Source organism: Calypte anna, chromosome 4A, assembly GCF_003957555.1.
Source record: "Calypte anna isolate BGI_N300 chromosome 4A, bCalAnn1_v1.p, whole genome shotgun sequence".
NCBI classification, from domain to species: Eukaryota; Metazoa; Chordata; class Aves; order Apodiformes; family Trochilidae; genus Calypte; species Calypte anna.
In genome coordinates, this window is record NC_044248.1 from 19796897 (window position 1) to 19817332 (window position 20436).

A 20436-nucleotide genomic window follows, 5' to 3' on the forward strand; every position below is an offset into this window, starting at 1 on the left:
GAGGTTTTGTGTCATAACATAAAATTTTTAGCTACTGGATTTTATGGTATGTTAAGTTAATGCCTGCCATCCTTAACAGAACTTTATAAAATACATCATCATAAATTTGATAGTTGCTGAATTACAAGATGTTAAATGGCATTGAAAAAGGTGTTCTCACTCTTATATTCTAGTAATTAGGAAGCTTTTCCAGTGTGTTAAACGATGAATTTAAAGAAGTGACCATGTTAGCTGCCTTCATAAATAGTGGATTCAAAGCTTCTGTTATTGTGAAATAAATCCCTATTTGTCAAGTGTATCTACTTTCAAATTTTATATTCTAAACATGGAGTGATTCTTTTGTTCTCAATTAGTCCTGCTAAAGGCTTGATTTTGCTCAGTATCTATGTGATGTCAGCAGTATTTCTTCCAGTGTGCTAACTAGATCTAATATACCATGCAAAAAAGTGCTCTGGGCAACGCAGAACAGATTTTAAAAATAACTCAGCTGTACATTTCTGAGAAGTACAGGCTTATTTAAGAATACTGATATGAAGATTAAAAGCAATAGAGCAAAACTTGATTTTGAATTGGTTTTGACCTTTTTTTCTGTGCACACAATTCTATTTTGAAGTTTTTATTTGATCATGCTAGGCCTATCTTTTGCCTTAGTCCCCTTCTCCAAAAGACTACTTCTTTGCAGTCTCAAGTACTAATTAGCAAAAGCAAAGACCAAATGAGACAGCTTTTACTGGGAAGAAGGTAGCAGGCATGTATCACTTCTATTGGGAATATTGGGGCCTAGATTTGGGCTTTCCCAGATCTAGGGGAATAAGCAGAAGAAAAGAGAGACTAAATATAAAGAAAAGGGTTTGGAAAAAGAATTAAAGGAGCATAAATAAGTTTCACTCAAGTAATATGTACTAGACAGAGTTCTGGTTTCTTAAAAATTTGGTAAGATGTTCTCTTTATACCAAGAGTGATGTTAATATGTAATGCTGTACAGCAATTATATGTAATGAACTTAAAATTTCAGTATTTATAGCTTTAGTCCATTGAAATGATATAAAAACATCAGATGATAAATTACACGTAAACCTGAAAAGAATTATTAACTCCTTTGTAGGGAAAATACACATTCCCTTTTTTACTGACTTTAATGTTAATACTTTGTTTACTTGCATAGTTTGGTACATAAAACTGCTTTCAATTAAGAATATTACATTTTGAGGTTTTATTCTAATTCACTGTCACATAAGGACAAAATCCCAGAGGATGTTAAATCATAGGGCATGCACATATGTGTGTGACTGTACGTGCTGTATAACATAGTAAAACATTGCTTATGAGACTGTGTTGATAAAAATTTAGAATATTTGAAAGTTGTATTTTTCACACAATTATCTCTTTTTGGTTACTGTAAAAAAAAATCCTGAAATACACATAGCTGAAAGCAAATACAACAAATAAGATTTGCTGTCCTTTGATGGCATCTGTAGCTCCACAGCCTTGTGTTCCTATTTTGTCAATTTTCTGTCAATTTTCCTCTCAAAATTAATCCAGCACTTACTAAACAATGTGATTGGAAAGTGAATCAGAGACCCATGGTTGTACTCAACAAATACGCTTTCTAATTCATGAATATGTTTAGTTTATATTGTACGCTCAGATACCTCTTTCTAAATTGAGTGTTAAGGTTTATAAATTGATGTAGAGGTTGTGTTTCAAATGGTACTTAAAATTACTTTGTTAAGAAAGACTGCCATAATTTCTATCTAGCCATGGCATGTATCTAACTATTCAATCAGATAGACTGATTTTTCATGCCTGGTCATGCCTGCCTCGTATGTTTCACCTTTCTAGATAATTAGTATTTTTAAATTAGCATTCCAAATATAAAAAATATTTCCCCTATACTTAACAACTTTCCCTGCAAATCTAAAAAATTACTTAGCTAATTATAGAACTTACAATTAGTGGTCATATGCAAAACCTGCAGTTGAGATAATGTAACTCAAAATTATTAGTGGCTGAATTAGGGGTAGCATCCAGTCTGCTTGGATTAGGTAAATACGTTAAAATACAGGATTATTCCTACATTCTCCTATTTTTTATTGTATTGTGGCTTCAGTGTAGTTTGGGATTTATACAACTTCTGCTACAAACTTTGTGGGTTTTATAGCTGTTTCGATTCAGTAAAGTTTATTTTGCAGTTAGTGTTGTAAAATTACAAATAGGTTTTTGTAAGCCTTTTATGTTGTAAATAAAGCCTTTCTATTTTCACTTCTGCTTCAGAAGTCACTTTTTTGCCTCACAGCTTGGAAACCAATTGGAAGAGTACTGTGAAATTGCAAAAGAGAATATACTGTAGGTCCTGACTATGAAATTAAAAAGATATCTGAGTTCATAAGAGTTACCTAAAAGTATAGGTTGTTATGGTGAAAGCTGTATCCAAAATTGCTGCAATTTCTTTGTCAAAAGAATGTTACTACAGACCCAGGAAAAAATGGGAAACTTAGAGAAATATATATTTTCTGGTATCTCTGATCATATTAAATTTCACTAACTTCAAATTCTAAATCATACACTAAGTAACAGCAACAAAATGAGCTTGTCTGGATACCTATTTCAGTTCTTCCATCTTTATAATCTGTGAGGAAAACTTTATTTGTGTTGACTATATGATAACTGTCTTTACTACGTTATGCCATGGCCAGTCTTTGTCAAAACACCAGTGGTGTAAAGATCGTCATCACTCTCACACAAGTTGCTTAATTGTCTCTTAGAAAAAAGCATTCAAGTGAAGGGATGAGGAAGAAGAGTTACCACCATACAACTTGCTGAGGGTAAAAATAAATTATTTAACTCTGGTTCTTACCTGATGTTTGGGTCTTGTGTCATTATGGGTGCCTAATCCTTACATCAAAACTAACTGTAGGTATATGGCAGCATCTAGATAAGTATTTTAATTTTACTTTTTTTTTTTTTTTTTTTTTTTTAGAAAAAAAAGACAAACAGACCAGTGAGAGATATCCCATAATGTGCTTAGCATCAGAATGATGACAAAGAGTGCAGGGATATTTGAGAATTCATAAGAGTTATTAAGAATGTGCTATGCTGTTCATGACGAACATTTCTTTTGTTTCCTAATGAGAAGTATTGTAGTTTGGCTTCCTTAAATTAAGCAAGAAGTTTGCACTCCAAAACAGCTATTAAGAATTGTACTTAAATTGCAGCTTCTCTTTCATTAGAATCACTGGCTTGGTTATCTAGGAGTAATGAAATGTGTAGGAAGTTCAATTTTCTTTGAAATTCTTTTGCCCTCTGAAGTTGATTAAATAGTTGTCTCAATGTTAATCAAGGCATCATAGTTGTAAAATCTACTCTCCTTAGTCAGCTAGACTAAGCTGTGTTATGTAAACTTCTGAAGACGACCAGAATTCTGTTTCAGAGTTCCTGGAAATCATACTTTCATTTCTGTTTTAAGTCTCTCACCTGGGTACTGCATGTCATAGTACCCATTAAAGGGTGAAAGCATTTTTTGTGTGCCAGTCTATTAGGTAACTTGTGTATTAAGTGCTGTAAGGGTTGCCATGTTTTATTCCTAGTGACAGGTTAAGTTCTGCATTTTTTTCTGAAACCCATGAAGAAATTATTCATTGAAGAACTACTGTATCATAGAATCATAGAATGACAGAATACAGAATGACTAGAGTTGGAAGGGACCTTAAAGATCATCCAGTTCCAAGCCCCCACATGGGCAGGGACACCTCCCACTAGACCAGGTTGCTCAAAGCCTCATCCAACCTGGCTTTGAACACTTTCAGGGAGGGGGCAACCTGTGTCAGTGTCTCACCACCCTCACAGGAAAGAATTTTTTTTCCTAATGTCTAACATAAATCTCTCTTCTTCAAGTTCTGAAACTATTTCTCCTTGTACTCTCACTCTAGTCTTTTTATTATTTAGTAATTGATAAATGTGGGAGGAATTCCTCAGAATAAATTTTTATTCAGCCAGTTTTATCAAAGCCTCTGCATAACTGAGCAGAGAATTTGCAGTTTCTGGATTCAACTAACTGATTCCTTGGATAGCACTTCTAGACCTGGCACCCTAAGCAATGCAGTATAACTATAAAAGCTCTCTAGGTAGAACCAAAGCAGCAGCATAAGTTAGGAGTTGAATACTGCTCTAAATTATACCATCTATCCAGACAGCTGGTCTACAAAAGTGGGCAGCATCTCCACTTTTGCCTTAAGGATGGGAACCCGTATCTTATTCTGTGCTCAGTGCCAGATGGACTTTGTGGAAGGCAGCCAGCAAAGCCAGTTTCAGCCAGCCAGTCCTGTGCAAACTGGCTGCTCTCACTGGACTCTCTTTTTGGTTTGGAACAGTGGTTAACACAGCAGTGACCTCATGGAAGATGTAACTCCTATTCATTGATCTAATACAGAAGGGAATTAAGGAGTCTGTATGAGATTGTGTATCTGTATTATATATTTTTTAAAAAATCATAATTATTAACCAGGGCAGAATTTATCCATAACTATTAAACTCTCCCATCAAAAGTGACCAATAACATTTTACAGTCATGTTTAGTAGGTGGGGGTGTGAATACATGCACTAACTTATGCAATAACTTTTACACTAGAGATGCCGAGACAGGTTTAAATATATGGAGTTCTATTTGTGGGGTCCAATATTGATTTTCTAGACTATCCTACTATGTTTTACAGTGAAGTGCTTCAGTGTAAGAGGAACAAAAAACACTGGAAGTGCACAGTCGTGACCTCTGGTAATTCTCTTGATTCCTCACCATTTTGTGAGTGTTGGTGTGTGAGCATTACCTGATTTCTTAGTCCTGGTCTTGCTGCTCTGTAACTGAGCTGGATTGGATTTCATTTAGAGACATTGCTTAGAGCAATTGCTTGCTGGGAATATCATACATGAAACTTTCACCAGACTGACATTCTATTGGCTTCTATTTGAGTTGGAGGTGTTCATAGAGTTAATAACTGCATAAAATAAAGTGGGTTTGTTTATTGTTTTTTTTCAAGTGGGTTAGTTCTGAACTAAAACGTTCCTGTTTTGTTTCATGAAGATCTTTGAAAAAACTGCTAGCTCAAACAGCTGGCTGAACATTTCTTACTATAATCATGTATGTTGTTCATTTTTCCAGAAACAATTCATTAAGGAAGGATTTCTGTTAGCAGTGAGTTTAAATTTATTTTGTGTTTAATACTACATTAAATTCTGATGTACTTAAGCATCATTTGCAGATAGGCCCTTTTATAACTTGGAATCTACAATTTAAAAATAATTACAATAAAATAAATTTCCCTGTTAAACACATAATCCTAGCCGTTGAAAAATTCTGTGTGAGTAGAATAGTCAGAGGTTTCAGAGCTGTTTAGGAAATTAGAGTCAAGACATTTTGTATTAAGTTTTTGAGATGTTACTTAATATATTTTCTTACTCAGTTTCAGTAAGCTTTTTAAAATAAACTTATGCCCACATTGTATCCCCCCATCAAAAAGAAAAAAGGCTTTTAATTATTTTGGCAGATCATGTCCTCATGCTAACAGATATTGTAGGATGGCAGCCATTCTCACGTGTATGAACAGCTTAGGCCCAGCACAGTATCATTTAGCTTTTCACATCAGTGGTCACGTTAAGGGCTTTTTAGGGCTGGCTGCTACAGGGAAAGTATTCTACTTTGCATGTACTATTCCCAGCAGCTAATAGTATCTTCTGTGATGGAAATAAAATGTGGAATTACATTAGGTTTTTGTTTTCAGATTTTCACAGGCCTGCCTAGGCTGAGAACTTCATATGAAATCCCCTATTGGAGTCTTGAGTTAAAATTGATCTGCCTGGGTGAACTGAACAGGTACTACTATGAGTAATCAAATAAGCATATATGGAGAGTGTTTCTTTAAGTGAAGCTTAGTGAAACTATACTGTTCCTTAGGAAACATAATATTTAAACAGGTATAAAAGAGTCAAGAGTCTAAGTTTTTTGAGCTGCATAAGATTTTATTCTTAATCTTTCTGAGCAGAGTACTGATCTTGAAGTGTTCCTTAGCTAGCATGGAAAAAAAAATCCTTGTCTAGAGAAATATTCATATGATCATGAAAGCAAACAATAAAACATTAATTTAATGTATCTTGTTAATTGCTCTCAGAATGTTCCCTTTACTGAATGAACTATTTGTTCTCCTTAACATGTTTAACCTTTTCCTGAATTCACACTTAATATGGTAAGGTGCATATGGTATTGTCAGAGAACATTTTAGAACTTTTGCTTTTTAAACACTTATATACTGATGAAGCTGATACTAATCCTGGACGTTAACTTGAAAACATGGAAAACTCTGATGGGATAAAGAATGTTGTGGGGTTCTTCTTTCCTCTCTAGGAGAAAAGAACAGATTCTTCTAGCTAATACATGTTCTTGGCAAAATTGATGGACTTTAATTGAAATAGGTCATTCTGAAGGTTTCAGCCTAATTAAGTAATCCATGGCCTTTTGTAATGTTCCTCTCTCTGATGAATTTCACTCTGAATGTTAATGTGGGTAAATGAAGGCAAATGAATAGTATTTAACTCAGTGCTGTGGAATTCATAGTTCACTCTCTTTGGGCCAGGTAACTAGTCTGTTACTTCATCTCTTTCCCACCTATCATATGATCTTGGCTTGTTTTCTCCTCCCTGGGGGGCACTCTCCATACAGAAGTTTCTTCAACGTGCAATATAAATTCAGTTTATCATCATCAAAAATATCTGCTTTTTATTGCCTTCCAGTACACTTTATTGTATGTTTGTCATGATATATCTTGTAAATTCTGGACAAGTTATTTAGATTCATGAAGCAGCTTTGTATGGTATACTATTGCTAAACCAAACTTGGTTTAATCTGGTCCCTCCACCCCAGCATCTGTCATTCACATACTCATAATAAATAGATATCATTATGTTTATTTTAAGAAAGTCTACTGGAGCACCCAAAATTATGTTTTAATTTTGATCTTGGCTACTCCACAAGTTATTTGTATTGCCTTAATTACTAACATGTAACTCACAAAAGCCTTATTTCCAATTACTTTGTTTCTATATTGCATTAAAAGAAAGAAGGGAAAGAGCAGAGATTACACTTAAGTATTTTACTGAAACATTACTTTCTCTCTTGAAGGGAAGTCACAAGAGTGTGCTGTAATTAGGGAAATTTAAAAATATTTTACATTGTTGTTATTGTTGGCTATCCTGGAGAGTGTTTATATAAATGTGTCATATTCAGTTCATTAGCACCAAGTATTTAATCTTTAGATACATGAAGTTCTTGCCTGGTTTAGCCTTAATTTAGTTATGTGAATGAGCAGAATTCAATTGAATTTTGAAAATAACAAATAGCCATCTCTCAAATGAAAACTTTTCTCATCTTATGAACTGCATGTTTTGACAGTTCATTATCCAGAATTGAACCACTGTGGATGAAGGAATTCTTTTGTATGCTGAAGCATCAAAGTATTTCAAACCTGAATTGGTCTGAATCTTGACAAGAGTGGTATTGGGGCAGAATTATTCAGAGCAAAATGAATTAAAGCAGAGTGTATGGCTTTTAAACAAAGTAACAAATTGCTGAATTTATAAGGAGGGAGTACATTTACTTTTTTTCCTTACCTAGTAGGAGTGAACATTTTTCTTTCTATTTAATTGGGGTGAAAATCCTATTTATGGCTAAGAAGAATGCATGTAACTAATACTTGAGAATATGGATGTATTTAATTTCACACAGAATAGTGTGATAAGTTGTACTAAGTGTTTGTAATTGATGTAGTAGAGGAAGAGAGAAAATCTCATTCTGTGTATGCTTGCAGTCCTTCAAAGTCTTGCTTACATTTTTGCTTTCTTAGTTAGCAATAAACACAACTTATGGATAATATGCTACAGTTTCTTAATAATAAATGTTCAAGATGAGCGCTTTAATTATTTAGGGGAAAAAAACAGACTGTGTTAGACTGCATTTAGTATTACCATCTCTGAATGTATTTACTACAATTTCATATAAACAAGACATTTTATGAATTGGAATTTTTTTAAAGCCACAAATAAGCCTTCTTGGAGAAAGATGTAATAGGATTTTTTATGAAGAAACTTCACTCAATCCCATTAAGAGTAAAGTAGAATGATTTTTTTAAGGCAGGGGCTTGGCTTTTACTTCTGTAAAAACTGTGCAGAGGCATTTCCTTAATTTCATCACCTCTTTTCTCAAAAATATATCTCCTGAGCAAATAAATGCATGTTCTTTATTCCACACTAGCAGCTGTATGAAAGACTCAAACATAAAGCACTAGTGTATAACACATTACATTCACTATATGTAAGTGCTTTGCCTAAATACACTATTTTAAAGGCTCCTTTTTACTAAACATATATCCATGAACTGCACCAACTTATACCTGTCTGTATTGTTCTGCAAAACAGGTTTTATTTTGATTATCACATATCCAGTTGCACCATTTTAAATGGATTTCATTGTTTTAAAGATTGCTTTTCATTTTTATTTTGCAGAGTTACATACATGGAAGCAGTCAAGCTCAGTTTGTTGCAGAATCACATATTATTCTTCTGCTGAGTATCCTTCAAACTGGTGATGAATAGAAAAAAGCAAGCTGAGGCACAGTATACTCTTAGCTAACATCGTTCTGACAGTGAATATGGAACTTTTGAGGAGGTATTGTATTTTGGCTTACTTACTATATATGTTTAAATAAATACCAAATGTTGTTGCTATTTACTGCCAAGAAAAGCTGGGATTGGTTTTAACTCATATGCCTTGTTATTTCTTTTGTTGTTCTTATGCCTGGTTTTGATCTTAATGTTTTTCCCTTGTTACCTTTTCAGTAGCAAAAACAATATTCTTCTCTTTTTCACTCTTTATTATAAAAGCTAAAAAGTCAATGTTAAAACTGTTTGATTTCTTTTAACTGACAAGGAAAGCACACTGGAATTTACTAATCATGCATGAAGATGGTTTGTCCTCCATATAGTTTGTCTTTGATTTTTTTTTCCCCCCATCTAACCTAAGCAGTTTAGTACTAGTTCTTCAAACAAGCAAGCCAGTCCCATTTGTTCTGACATCATCTCCTCACAGAAAGGCTCTGAGACCTACTGTTACTCTTTCATTCTTTCTGACTCAGAGTAAGTTAATTTTTTTTTTTACTATGATTTAAAAATCTGTCAGAGATATTCACACAGACTATAGGATCTCTTTACACCCTGGTTCTAATCAGCTTTGCTCTTGTGTGAAAACTCTTGTTACCATTAACCACTATTAAAATACAATCATTCCAGCACAAATACCTGCCTCAGAAAAAGAGGAAGAAAATAACATTTCCTAGCTTGAAGTAACAGTCAGAGCTCAGAGTTTAATGATTGTAGCTTCTGTCTTATTCTGCCCCTGAAGTTATGTTGACTTAGATCCTGCCCTTCCTCTGGCTTCCCTGTCTGCGTTTTTCTTCAGCATTTACTATCCAAAGAAAGCATTGTCATTACATCCTTTTGCTTTATTATATTTAATACATTGCCTGGCATTAATTTTTCTACCTGTGAAACCTTATTTGCTCTGAAATAGCCACTACAAATTTTGCTTCAGAGTTATGATCCTGTTTTGCAAAGTAAATACAATATTTTCAGTTGAACTGGAATACTGTGTCCTGTTGTTAATTTCTCAGTACAGGGAAGATACAGTCTTAAGCAAGTCCAGCAAAGGGCCACAAAGATGATTAAGGGGGGAATATCTCTCCAACAAGGAAAGTCTGAGAGCGCTGGAGCTATTTAACCTGGAGAAGAGAAGGCTATCAGGAGGAGTGGTGGAAGGAGAGGAAGGAGATAGTTTCTTACTAGTGCCATCTTACAGGACAAGACATGTGGGCCCAAACTGAAAAAGGAAATTCAGTCTGCAGGCAAGAAGATTCTACTTAATGTGTAGGTGGGCAGCTCTAGAACAAGTTGCCCAGAGGGGCTGCAGAGTCTGGCTGTGAAACTATTTAAAACTCGACAGAGCACACTTCTGGGCAGGTTGCTTGAGCAGAGGGGCTGGAGGAGATGATCTCAGTAGGGCTTTTCCAACCTCAGTCATTCTGTGATTCTGTCTATTCTCTAGGTCACACCCTAATTAATGCTGTGTCAAAAACACATGGCATATGTTAAAATTTTGGAAGCATGTTTAGTTCTTCTCGTTCTAAATTTGGGCTCCTTTCCTTGGGAAGAGAGATTTAGAATTAAATAGTTGTACCTAAAACCTGCAAAGTCAAAACTTACTGATTATTAATTGTTAGTTTTTTGAAAGACATGTGTCATATTAAGTTTATTATAGATCGTGTGCTTCTTATTAGAATCTTCTTTGTTTTCTTTTGTACAGCCACAATTTATTTTTTGGCATTTAAACAAATTAGCTAAAACAAATCCTGTTGGCTACTTGAGAATGGGAGAAGTAACCCCCCAAAACAAAACTTTAGTTTGTGACCTATTTTGTTTGACTCAGGCAGGAAAGTGATGCATTTTTCTTGGCACTGTCTTTAAACTGGGAAGTTGGCTAAATACATTAAAGCAGCTGTCTGAAAGAATCCTTTCAATGAGCTTTTTCATTGCCACTTGCAAAAAGAAATGAAACTCTAAGGTTTCATTTCATGGCTCTCCATTGCTGAGCTAAGTTTTTGGACACACAAATTTCACAACTGATGTGAAATCTTCACAGATTTCAATAGTTATGCATGAAGGAATTAATACTTCTTTATCTTTTATCTGTTGGTAGTAATTACTGGCTGCTTCATTGCTGCTTCATTATCTGTTTATTCAGGAAATGTTGATAGAAAATGTACAAATTAGGAAAAAGGCATACTAGATTGAGAAATAGCAGTACATTCACTTTATCCTTTAAAGTTTAAAAGATGTGTTGAATCTTAAAAGCAGACATTACTACGCAGGTAATGTACATACTTCGTTTGTTTGTTTCTTTTCACTTTGCAGTAGTAAGAACAAGGATGGGAGTTGCCACTTCTTGCTAGATGTTGAAATGCTATGTTTTTCTCTATAAAGTGAATTTCTAATACTTCTGATGAGAAAATATGAATTTCTATTGCATTCCTATACTTTTAGATAGTGATTCTACTCAGCCTACGAGATGATTTCCATATAAAAAGCAGTGTTTTTTTTACAGAGCTGTAGCTACAGAACTATGACACGGGTAAGAAGGACTTGTGAAGGTGTCAGATATTCAGTTTCAATTATATTATAAAGAAAAATAGCATGCAGTAAAATTTGTACAGTGTTACTGATTACAGACTAGGTCTATGCCCAAATTTTGTATATTTTAAACAAATAGTTCTAGTCCTAACAGATGGGTTACTGCATCCTAGTCCGTGCTATGTTATTTTTAGGTTTTTTGTTTTGGTGGGTTTTGTGGGGTTTTTTGTGTTTTTGTTTTTTTTTTTCGTAAAGAGGTAGAGCTTTAGTATTAATTTCCAGAGAAAAAGTAATACTGAATAACAGGTATAGTTTTAATTTGAGGTTGCATTTAATGACCCATAAAAATGTGCTGTTCTTTTAAATACCTGTTTTCAGTTTTCTTTGAAATTGACCAACTTTAATTTCCTTCCCAGGAGCAACAGAACCTTGTTATAATTTGCAATTGAGAAAGAAGTTCTATGTAATATATAATGGTGCTTATCCCCACAGTAGCCTGATGTGCACTGCTTCAAGCAACTGGGTGTAATTGACAAACATAATAATTTGGGCAGTTATGTAGAATTATATCCACATTGGGACTTTTCTGTGATATCCAAAAATTATCAAAAAGTTGTCACAGAAATGGACATACAACTATTGTAGAATAAATGTTGCAGACTGCAAAACCAAAATTTATTTTAAAAAAGCATGGAATAGATTTGATTTTGACAGAAATCTTCTGGTAAAGGGAAATAGAAGCAGTAGCTTATGTGGAAATATCAACATGCTAGACATTTTTCAGGCTGTAATGCAAGGTTGTTGCTTCTAATGAGCTTTAGAATTTCTGAGGACTCTAGGATTGAATAATTTACACAGATGAATAACTCATGTGAGTAATACTGGTAAGACAATCTGTTTACTGGATATCTAATTCTACTACATAAGAAGAGCACATATATAAACACATTATGATATAACAAAGTTTAGCATCTTCTCAGGTTTTCATGACAGTTTAAATCTGTGTGTATGTGAAGCAATGACTTAAGAAGATAGAGCAGGATTGTGCAAAGCAAAACATCCAACCATAATAGATTATATAGGGATTTTTGAGCCACAGCTAGCATACAGAATATTATAGCTCCTCGCCACCATTTAATACCTCCTTGTTTATTTTTAATCCTTTTTTTGAATTAAGTATGGCACACTTTTTTTTTTTCTTTCTTTTTTTCTTGGTGCTTTCTAGATTTTGTCTTCTAGATTTCTCTTTCTTTTCTTCTTTTGAAGTTGAAAAGTTCTACTTTTTCCTCATGCAGAAGATTTTCCAGGCTGCTGCTGTCTATTCTTGCAACCCTATTCTGAGAGAAATGGCAGTCACATATGAGTCAGACCAAATGTTCAGGTATTTATAAAAAAAGAAATGCAGAGTAAATCAACATTCTTGGAGAGACAAAGAAGAGGAACTAAAGACAAGGACATTAAACACTGATGTCACATGAGTTAGGATGGGGTTACTAAGAAGATACAGGCGTAAAAGATGTAATTGTGGAATTAAGAACTATCACTTTTCAAGAGGAGCAATGTGAAGCAAAATGCATAATCAGTATTACTGTTGTCATTAGCTGTAGTTGAATACAGATAGAGTTTGCTGACTGTTGAAAACCAGGCAGCTTTTGGAGGATGTAGTGCTGAGCTGCAAATAAAGGTCTTTTCAGCCAAAAAAAAAAAAAAGAGGATTTGTAAGATTGGGTGGGCAGTGTTGAAGTTGAAATGAACACCCATGTTCATCAAGTTATTATTTCATTCCCTAGAGAAATAAAATTCATTTGAATGTAATGTCATTTTTCTTACTTTTAGAAGCAACAGTGAATATTATACAGAGTAAGTTTAAAATTTACAGTAAATATTTTAATTATCAAAAATGTTTATTAAGCAAATCATTTGTTTTACAGGAGATAAATCGAAACCATTATTATAGGAATTAGTACTTATTATTAACCAGATAATTTTTTCTCAATATTGCTATTAAACTTAGTTAATTTTGATGCTGATAAAACATATGCACCTAAGTAAAAATGGAAATGTCTTTTCAGTTTGTTAATTTGAATTCCCAAGGCAGAATTTAATGTGACAGCTGTGTAGGTGGATATGAGATGTTGATTGAGAAGAAGAAGGAAATGTGATTGGTTACAAAGAAAAAGACAAGTTTTTTCTGTAGTATTAGAATTACACCTATAATGAAAGACATGTCCTGTCCTACAGAGTGAATTTAAATGAAGTGTGTTAAGTGCTTCTTTGGTGTAAGAAAACTTAACAACAGAATGAATTTAAATGGTAGATGTCTTTCTACATGTCAGTAGTGCTCATGAAAAGTTACTGGGCTTAAGAACCTGAACTATTGAGTCAAAGGCAGTAGAACAATACCCATTTAGCTCTTGGTAGTAAGTCTCTATCAGTCCTGCAGAGTGGAACCAAACTGTGTTCCCCAGAGGTTCTGTAAAAATGAATGATGACAATTGAAGCAGTAAGTTTTTTTGTATCCTTGATCTTAAGAATAAGAAAAAGAGGAAAAGTGGAAAAAGAACTAAAAGCACAAAACACATATTTAAGCATGCTTCTTAATGAATGTGCAAATCAGTGTCCAAAAACCAGCAAAACCTACAGAGCATTTTTTAATCTTTACCTGTATGATCCACCAATAGTGTCTGGTAACTTTGTAGGTTCAGTGGCTCTTCTGGAGGCTGCTTGTCTCCTCCTAACTGTAACAAAGCATAAGAAGGTGATAGCTTAAAAAAATGAAGGAATTTCCTTTCATTATCTCATTCTCCTACTGCTTGGCCTTAAAGTAATTTATAATATGATCTTTTGAGAAAGATAGTAGAGTGTCTTAGATGTCAGAGATATGCAAAGACCTTAAATTTACAACTGGGCATTTTTCAGTGCAGCATAAAACATAATTCTATTCCATCAGCTAACTAAATGATAGTGGATTTGCTGAATTACTTTCAAATATGTCATGTGTCCTCTATATGAAATTACCAACTCTGGAGATCAGTGATTTGCAACCGTTTTCAATTTCTGGCTCTAAATTTTTCCAGTGGAAGTGCACACCCCTGGAAAGTAAATTTAGCTGTTAGCTTCTCTAGCAACTGCTCCATTTTTATGTGCCTTTTGCAAATAGCTGACTACTAGTCCACAGACCAAGAGACATTCACTGACCTAAGGCTGAAGACAGTAGCATTTTTAAGGGTTTCCTTAGGCATCAGTTAATAATTTTAATGGCCAGTTTAATCATAAAGAAAAATATTCATTTGAGTGGCTAAAAGATGCAAAAACATATTCCAGAGTTAAATATTTTTTGCTTTGGATCCCCAAGTAGCTTTTACTAAATTGAATAATTCTCCAGTGCATTTCTGTAAGAATAAACTATGTCTTTAAGATACTGGACAGGTCTTGTAATAATGAAGGAAAGTATAATGCCAGCCTAGATACATATTGATGATGGTTTATGATATAGAAAAAGAATGTGATATTCTTAAAAATATTTATAGGTGCTTAAAGAAGAGAGAGGGTACATGGATGCTGAAAGAGCAAGCATGTATTTACAAACAAATGAAACATACTGAGTCCAGTGTTTGAAACAAAGTGCTTAGAGATGTAGTAAATGTTTGGAATGAATTATTAAAATACTGAGATAAAATTATATAGCATCGTAAGTACTTATGAGTAGCTCAAATTGTTTGTTTGAAGCAAGGTATCTGTATTTAAAAGTTAAGAAACAGTAAGAAAAAAAATCATTCAATTATTTTAATATCTGCTATGCTTAACATTAAGGAAGCTTAATTACTGTTATACATCTACCTGTTCTAGAGATGTGTGGTTCTTCTGTGTTTTCTGTGTCTTTAGGCAAGAAAATTTGTAGAGACAAATTATAAAATGTAAATAAGGTTAGAAAAAGTATTTTGTATAGTGCAAACCATGCTGTAAGCATTTGCAGTATGAACAGGACTAAGCATAAAACTCTATCAGATGTAATTTATAAGACCAAAAAGTCATAAATCAGATATAAAAAAAAATAATCTCTCCAGAGTTAGTTTAGGTGATCCTATAAGTCATCAGCAGCATGAATGATGAGGATGGAAATCAGGCTGAAAACCCCTGAATGTTTGATTAGTGCTTTGGCACAAACTTAGTCAGGTATCCCTATGCCACATTGTTGCAGTTGAATCAAAATTGATTCCATAGTCTTTCACTTCTCCTGAAGCTTCTACGTGGTCTTTCTACTTTCAAGTGTCTTAAGAGCATCACAAGAGGAACAGTTGCATGGCTTTTATAAAGTCATTTGGTGTAGCTGAAGCCAAAAGGCTTTAAGCTGAAAAGGTTCTTGTAAGTGTCAGTATAACTAGATCTCAGGCCATTAGAAAATACTGAAGTACATCTTGATTTTGTACAATTCATGCTTAAATTGATATTCAGAGACATAATTTTTAGACCATGCTCCATTTTTTTCAACTTCTGAATTAGGAGTCATCCTTCTTCACTGAGATGAGACATACAGTGATTGGTATCTTAAATTTACCTCATTCCTCAGCCCTTGAGGCCTTTGAATCACCCTCTGCCATGGCTGTGGTCTCATTGAGGACTGATTGCACATTGAATAGCATAAGTGGAATATCATTGCTTATTGTTTCTTGAACTGAACCATGAGACCTTTTTCATTGCAGAATTATATTTTTTGTCTACATTAGTTTCCTCAACTTATGATTAAAAAGAAAAAAAAAAGATTCTTGAGCTGGGAAAAGTTGTTAACCCCTTATTTTGAAGACTGCATGTAACCAAAGAATATTTTGTAAATAGAATTATGATAATGCATGTTATGCTACGATTTTACAAATGAAAATTGAAAGTTAAAGCAATACAGAAATGATTTAGATAAAGAACTTGTTCAGTGGTCAGTATTTCTGAAATTATAGCAGGTATTTTAGAGATTTAAGTGTTAATAGGAAAAAGTTCAAATAAATACCTCTCTCTGTTAGTGAAATATGACCTCAAAGGGGCCAGCAAAGAATTTCTCATGTGTTAATCATCAACTCCCAGAAAAAAATATAAAAAAGAGAAGAAAAATAACATAGATATTCCTGTTAATTCTCCTTCACAGAAAATGTATGGATTTTGCTTTGTTCCACGTATGATAAAGTGAACCAGAAATTTTTAAAGTTTATGTGATAACCTAGCCTCCTTTTTATTTAACAGTGATCTGAGAACAGACTCTTTGTTTCCCAGTTACCTTGCTCAGGTTGTTAAGAAACTGGATGACCTGCAACTAAAAGGGAGTTGTTTCTGTATGTGTATAATGATGAAGCCATATTTTACACTTTTGGAAGAAATCCAGCAGAATATGAATGACAACACCAAACCTTTTTCATGAAAGTAACTGTGTGAGTCAACCTATTTCCTCTGCTTCTTCTGTCCCCCACTCACTACTAATAAGGACTAAATCTATGAAGTAAAGATATAAATTAGATATTATGCTAATAAACTTATGAACTATCAGGTTTTTATTTTTCTTGAGTTTTCTGAATGGAATTAAGAGTGAATACATTTTCTATTAAAGTATAATAATCAAAAGTAGCGAGAATTTACTAGTAATTAATTTTGTAGAGTATCTTTCATTCCGGGCTTTATTGATCCAATCCTTTTTTGTTTTGGCTTTGTTGTTGTGGCTTTTTTTAACACTTCCAATCAGGCATCTTGATTTTTATGGGCTAAATACCATACTGTTACTGCTGATAATTTTCTGAATCATCTTATGAATTTTGATGATCACTCTTTTTTTAATCCAAATTTAAAGTTGTTCTCCATGTATCAAAACACGCAGAACCTTTTCAAAAGCACTAAATAATATGTGATGTTAACTCCCATGAAAAGCATGTACCAGCTGAGAAAAAAGAGCAGAAGTTTAATATGTAAAAGTGGAATCATATCAAATTTGAGAAGATGTACAACTGGTTTTGCATGACTAAATTGCTACAGAGGAGACATTTATCAGAACACAGGAGCAGTTTAAAACAATTGCTTTCCATGTTTTACATTAGTATCACAGCCCTCATATCTTTTCAGAGTAGTTTTGTAATGCATAGGCAGAGAGATAAAGAGGAATTGGAAAGTAAATACATCTTTTGATGCTATCTCATTATTTGCACATGGAAAACTGCCCAAGTAGCCATTTGCCAAAACTTTAAATTCTGCACTGCTAGAGAAATTTGATTCTGTAAAAGATTATTTTTTAGAGCTAGGACTGCTGCTTTCTCTTGTAGGATATCAAAACAATGTAAAGACATACAGTACAGTGTTAGAAATTGGAGAGAAAAATAATAAATTATATATTCTGCATCTAAAACCTAATGATTGAATTGAAAACAATTCAGTGAGCTTGGTTTTTTTGCTTCAGCACAACAGAGCTTGGGCAAGTGACATACTCAGTGTTAAGAGTGTGAAGTTATGAAGCTGATGTCATTGAAGCTAAAAGAAACCACTGAAGCTGAAAGCTCAGCAATGATGAGTAAAGTTGGAATGCAACAAAAAATAGTGACAGTGTGAGGGAGCTCTAGGGGTAATGATGTGAGACTGCAAGAGACAGGAAAAAAATCCAGCTCAGTTCAGCTGGCTACAGATCTAAAATTCTCAGTTGCAGAGCAAATGCTTGCTTCTGTGAGACTGTCATTCCTGGTGGTAAGAATAGTGAATTAAATTTGTGGTCTGGTTAGCAAATAGGAGTGAAGTTACAGAATCAGTGTCTGCCAAATGGCTTTTCAGTGAGTGGCTGGTTGGTTTTTTTGTTTCTCAGAACCATCTGGGTAAGGGAAATGGCAAAGGACCACATCATGTGCAATGTTTTATGAGATAACCAAGCAAATAATTTACATTTACAAAGCAGTCCAAAACCTTTGCAAAATGTAACACTTCCCCAAGAGATTCTGGTGAGTTACCATCACAGCTTGGGCCTTTTTTTTTTCCATGTATTTTTCTACATACATGAAATTTGGAAGTCTCAACTCTGTAACAGGCTGCTAATCTCTGACTGAGTGTGATGAAATTAGAGTTGACATTTTCCAATCTTTTTGCTCAGGTTCATCTTAAATACAATTGTATAAATGAAATTTCAGGTGTCTTTGAGCATTTTGTTCTAATTTTGAACATTTCTAATATGAAAAATGTTAATATAAACATTGGCAGGATTAGTGTGTGTATAATCTTACAGGATGCAGATATTGCTTGTGGATGCAGCATGACTGAAGTAAGTTCTGCGAATTATCTGTGTGCACAAATCTTACTATTCTTAAATAAATCTTATTGTTATTCTTTGATTTAAGTCCTACTACCTAGCCCTGGAGTAAGTAATGCTTAAAAATACAGCCTTATGCATGAATCAGTTAACTCTGGTAAAGTTGGTATTTCCTGAAACTGTGAGATGTGGCTCCCCTGATGCGCTCCTGCTTAACTCTGTCATTCAGCTGTGCCTCCTCTTCACAACAGATGTTATGCACAGTAGTAGCTGTTCCTTTTTGTTTATACAGTTTCAAATAAACAATTAAATTAATACTATAAGATCTTGCTAAATTTGTTTTATCATTATGTACTTGTTCACATTTGTAACAGTTATAATGAGGCATTAACACACTGAAAGTGACAGAGGACTTTACCTCTGAGATGTCTGCCGAACTTCTCTGCTAAACTATTAAGCAATATGACATTAAGGAAGAAGCTAGTGTCTTATCTAAAAGTAGAGGAAGATAGAGCAGTCCAACTGCTTCATTTTGCACCAGAACCCCTCACTATATACTGTGCAGTAACACTGAATGATTTCTGTTTCTTAGAGTATTAATTTTAAAAATTCCTTTACTATCAATGTACAGAATGTTGTAGGGTATTGGGGAATAGCTGTTTCCATAGCTGTCCAGAATTTGTGTATCCTGCTTGACAACTTGTCCTTTAAACCCTTTTAAACATTTTTTCCTTTTTTTTTTTTTTATCTAGAATGCACAAAGAAAAATCTCACTACACCTTTTTTTTTTTTTTTTTTTGCTACAGGTGTGTGTGTTGCAATATGCAGTTTTGTATAAAAATGCTTTCTTTTATGAACTTGAAAGGTTTAGTTCTTAGATGTACCTTTGCAGCTTTCTGAGGTATCCACACATCTGCTGTTTTCCTTGACAATGACAACACAGATGCTGCAATCACCATGGGAATGGTACTCCTGAATGAAGCTGCTACCTCCAAAGGGGATGTTGGAAAAAGGAGAAGTAAGTAATTTAGTACAACTAAGACAATATGTAGACAATTAGAAGACATTGAAAAATTGAAAATGAATATCTGGTAAAGTTTTCAGAACCAGTTTTTAATTAATTTAAACCAATTTTTTACTTTTTGTGGGGTGAAGAAGAGGAGAGTATAAAAATTCTCTAAATAAAACTGGATTCACATGAAGTTGTAACAGTAAATTTTTAGTATACTCAGCCAAGATAGAGCTTGACACAGTATCTCCACTATGTATCAGCACTTAGCAAATGTTTTTTGCTCTTGAATTGTGTTGGAAGTCAGCAACATAAAGAACAAAAGTTTCAAAATACTATTTTCAAAATCAATGTAGGCGTTTAAGATGCTGAAGATGATGACAGCATCCAAAGGGGTGGGAAAATCATTTTGCTTGGTACACTTTGCCAGTATCATGTCTTCAGAGGAAGTTGAAAGTTTAACAGTAGATGTAACACAGAACATATCCCAATCTTTAATGTCTAAAGATTCTTAGCCTGAACTTCAAGTTTTATGTTTTTAGGACTGTTGTTGCCATTTAGAATATTTGCAAGATTTTTTTGGCACTGAATTGCATAAACACACAATAAGAAGGTATTTTGTCTGTATTTAAACTTCCTAACTGGCATGTTGAGTGAACTCCTACTAAGTATGATATAGGTTGAAACAAATATGCCCAGATGCCTTTGTATGTATTATAGTATGTTTTTTCATATCCCCTGCCACTTGCACTTTTTACTTGTATAAGGCACTGAAAACATTTGAAAGGAAGCAAATGTCCTACACAGCTTTTACTTTCTTTCTGGATCAGTTCTTTAGCTTCTTCTCTGTGATGCACAGCAGTGCAGATAGGGCTGCTGAACTCTTTCCAATGAAAGCATTCTTTAATACTTTTTAAGGGCTGGTTGAATGTTGGTTAAA

At 33.9% G+C, this 20436-nt stretch overlaps 1 protein-coding gene across 1 annotated transcript in view; it reads left to right on the plus strand.

Moving 5' to 3' along the window:
- The window catches only part of TUSC3 (tumor suppressor candidate 3), a 115644-nt gene that overhangs the window by 84671 nt on the left and 10537 nt on the right, over nucleotides 1-20436 (plus strand). Inside the window, exons 7-8 of the mRNA XM_030449737.1 lie at nucleotides 8548-8611; nucleotides 19431-19505. Coding sequence (XP_030305597.1) covers nucleotides 8548-8611; nucleotides 19431-19505 — 139 coding nt within the window. The remainder of the gene's footprint in view (nucleotides 1-8547; nucleotides 8612-19430; nucleotides 19506-20436) is intronic.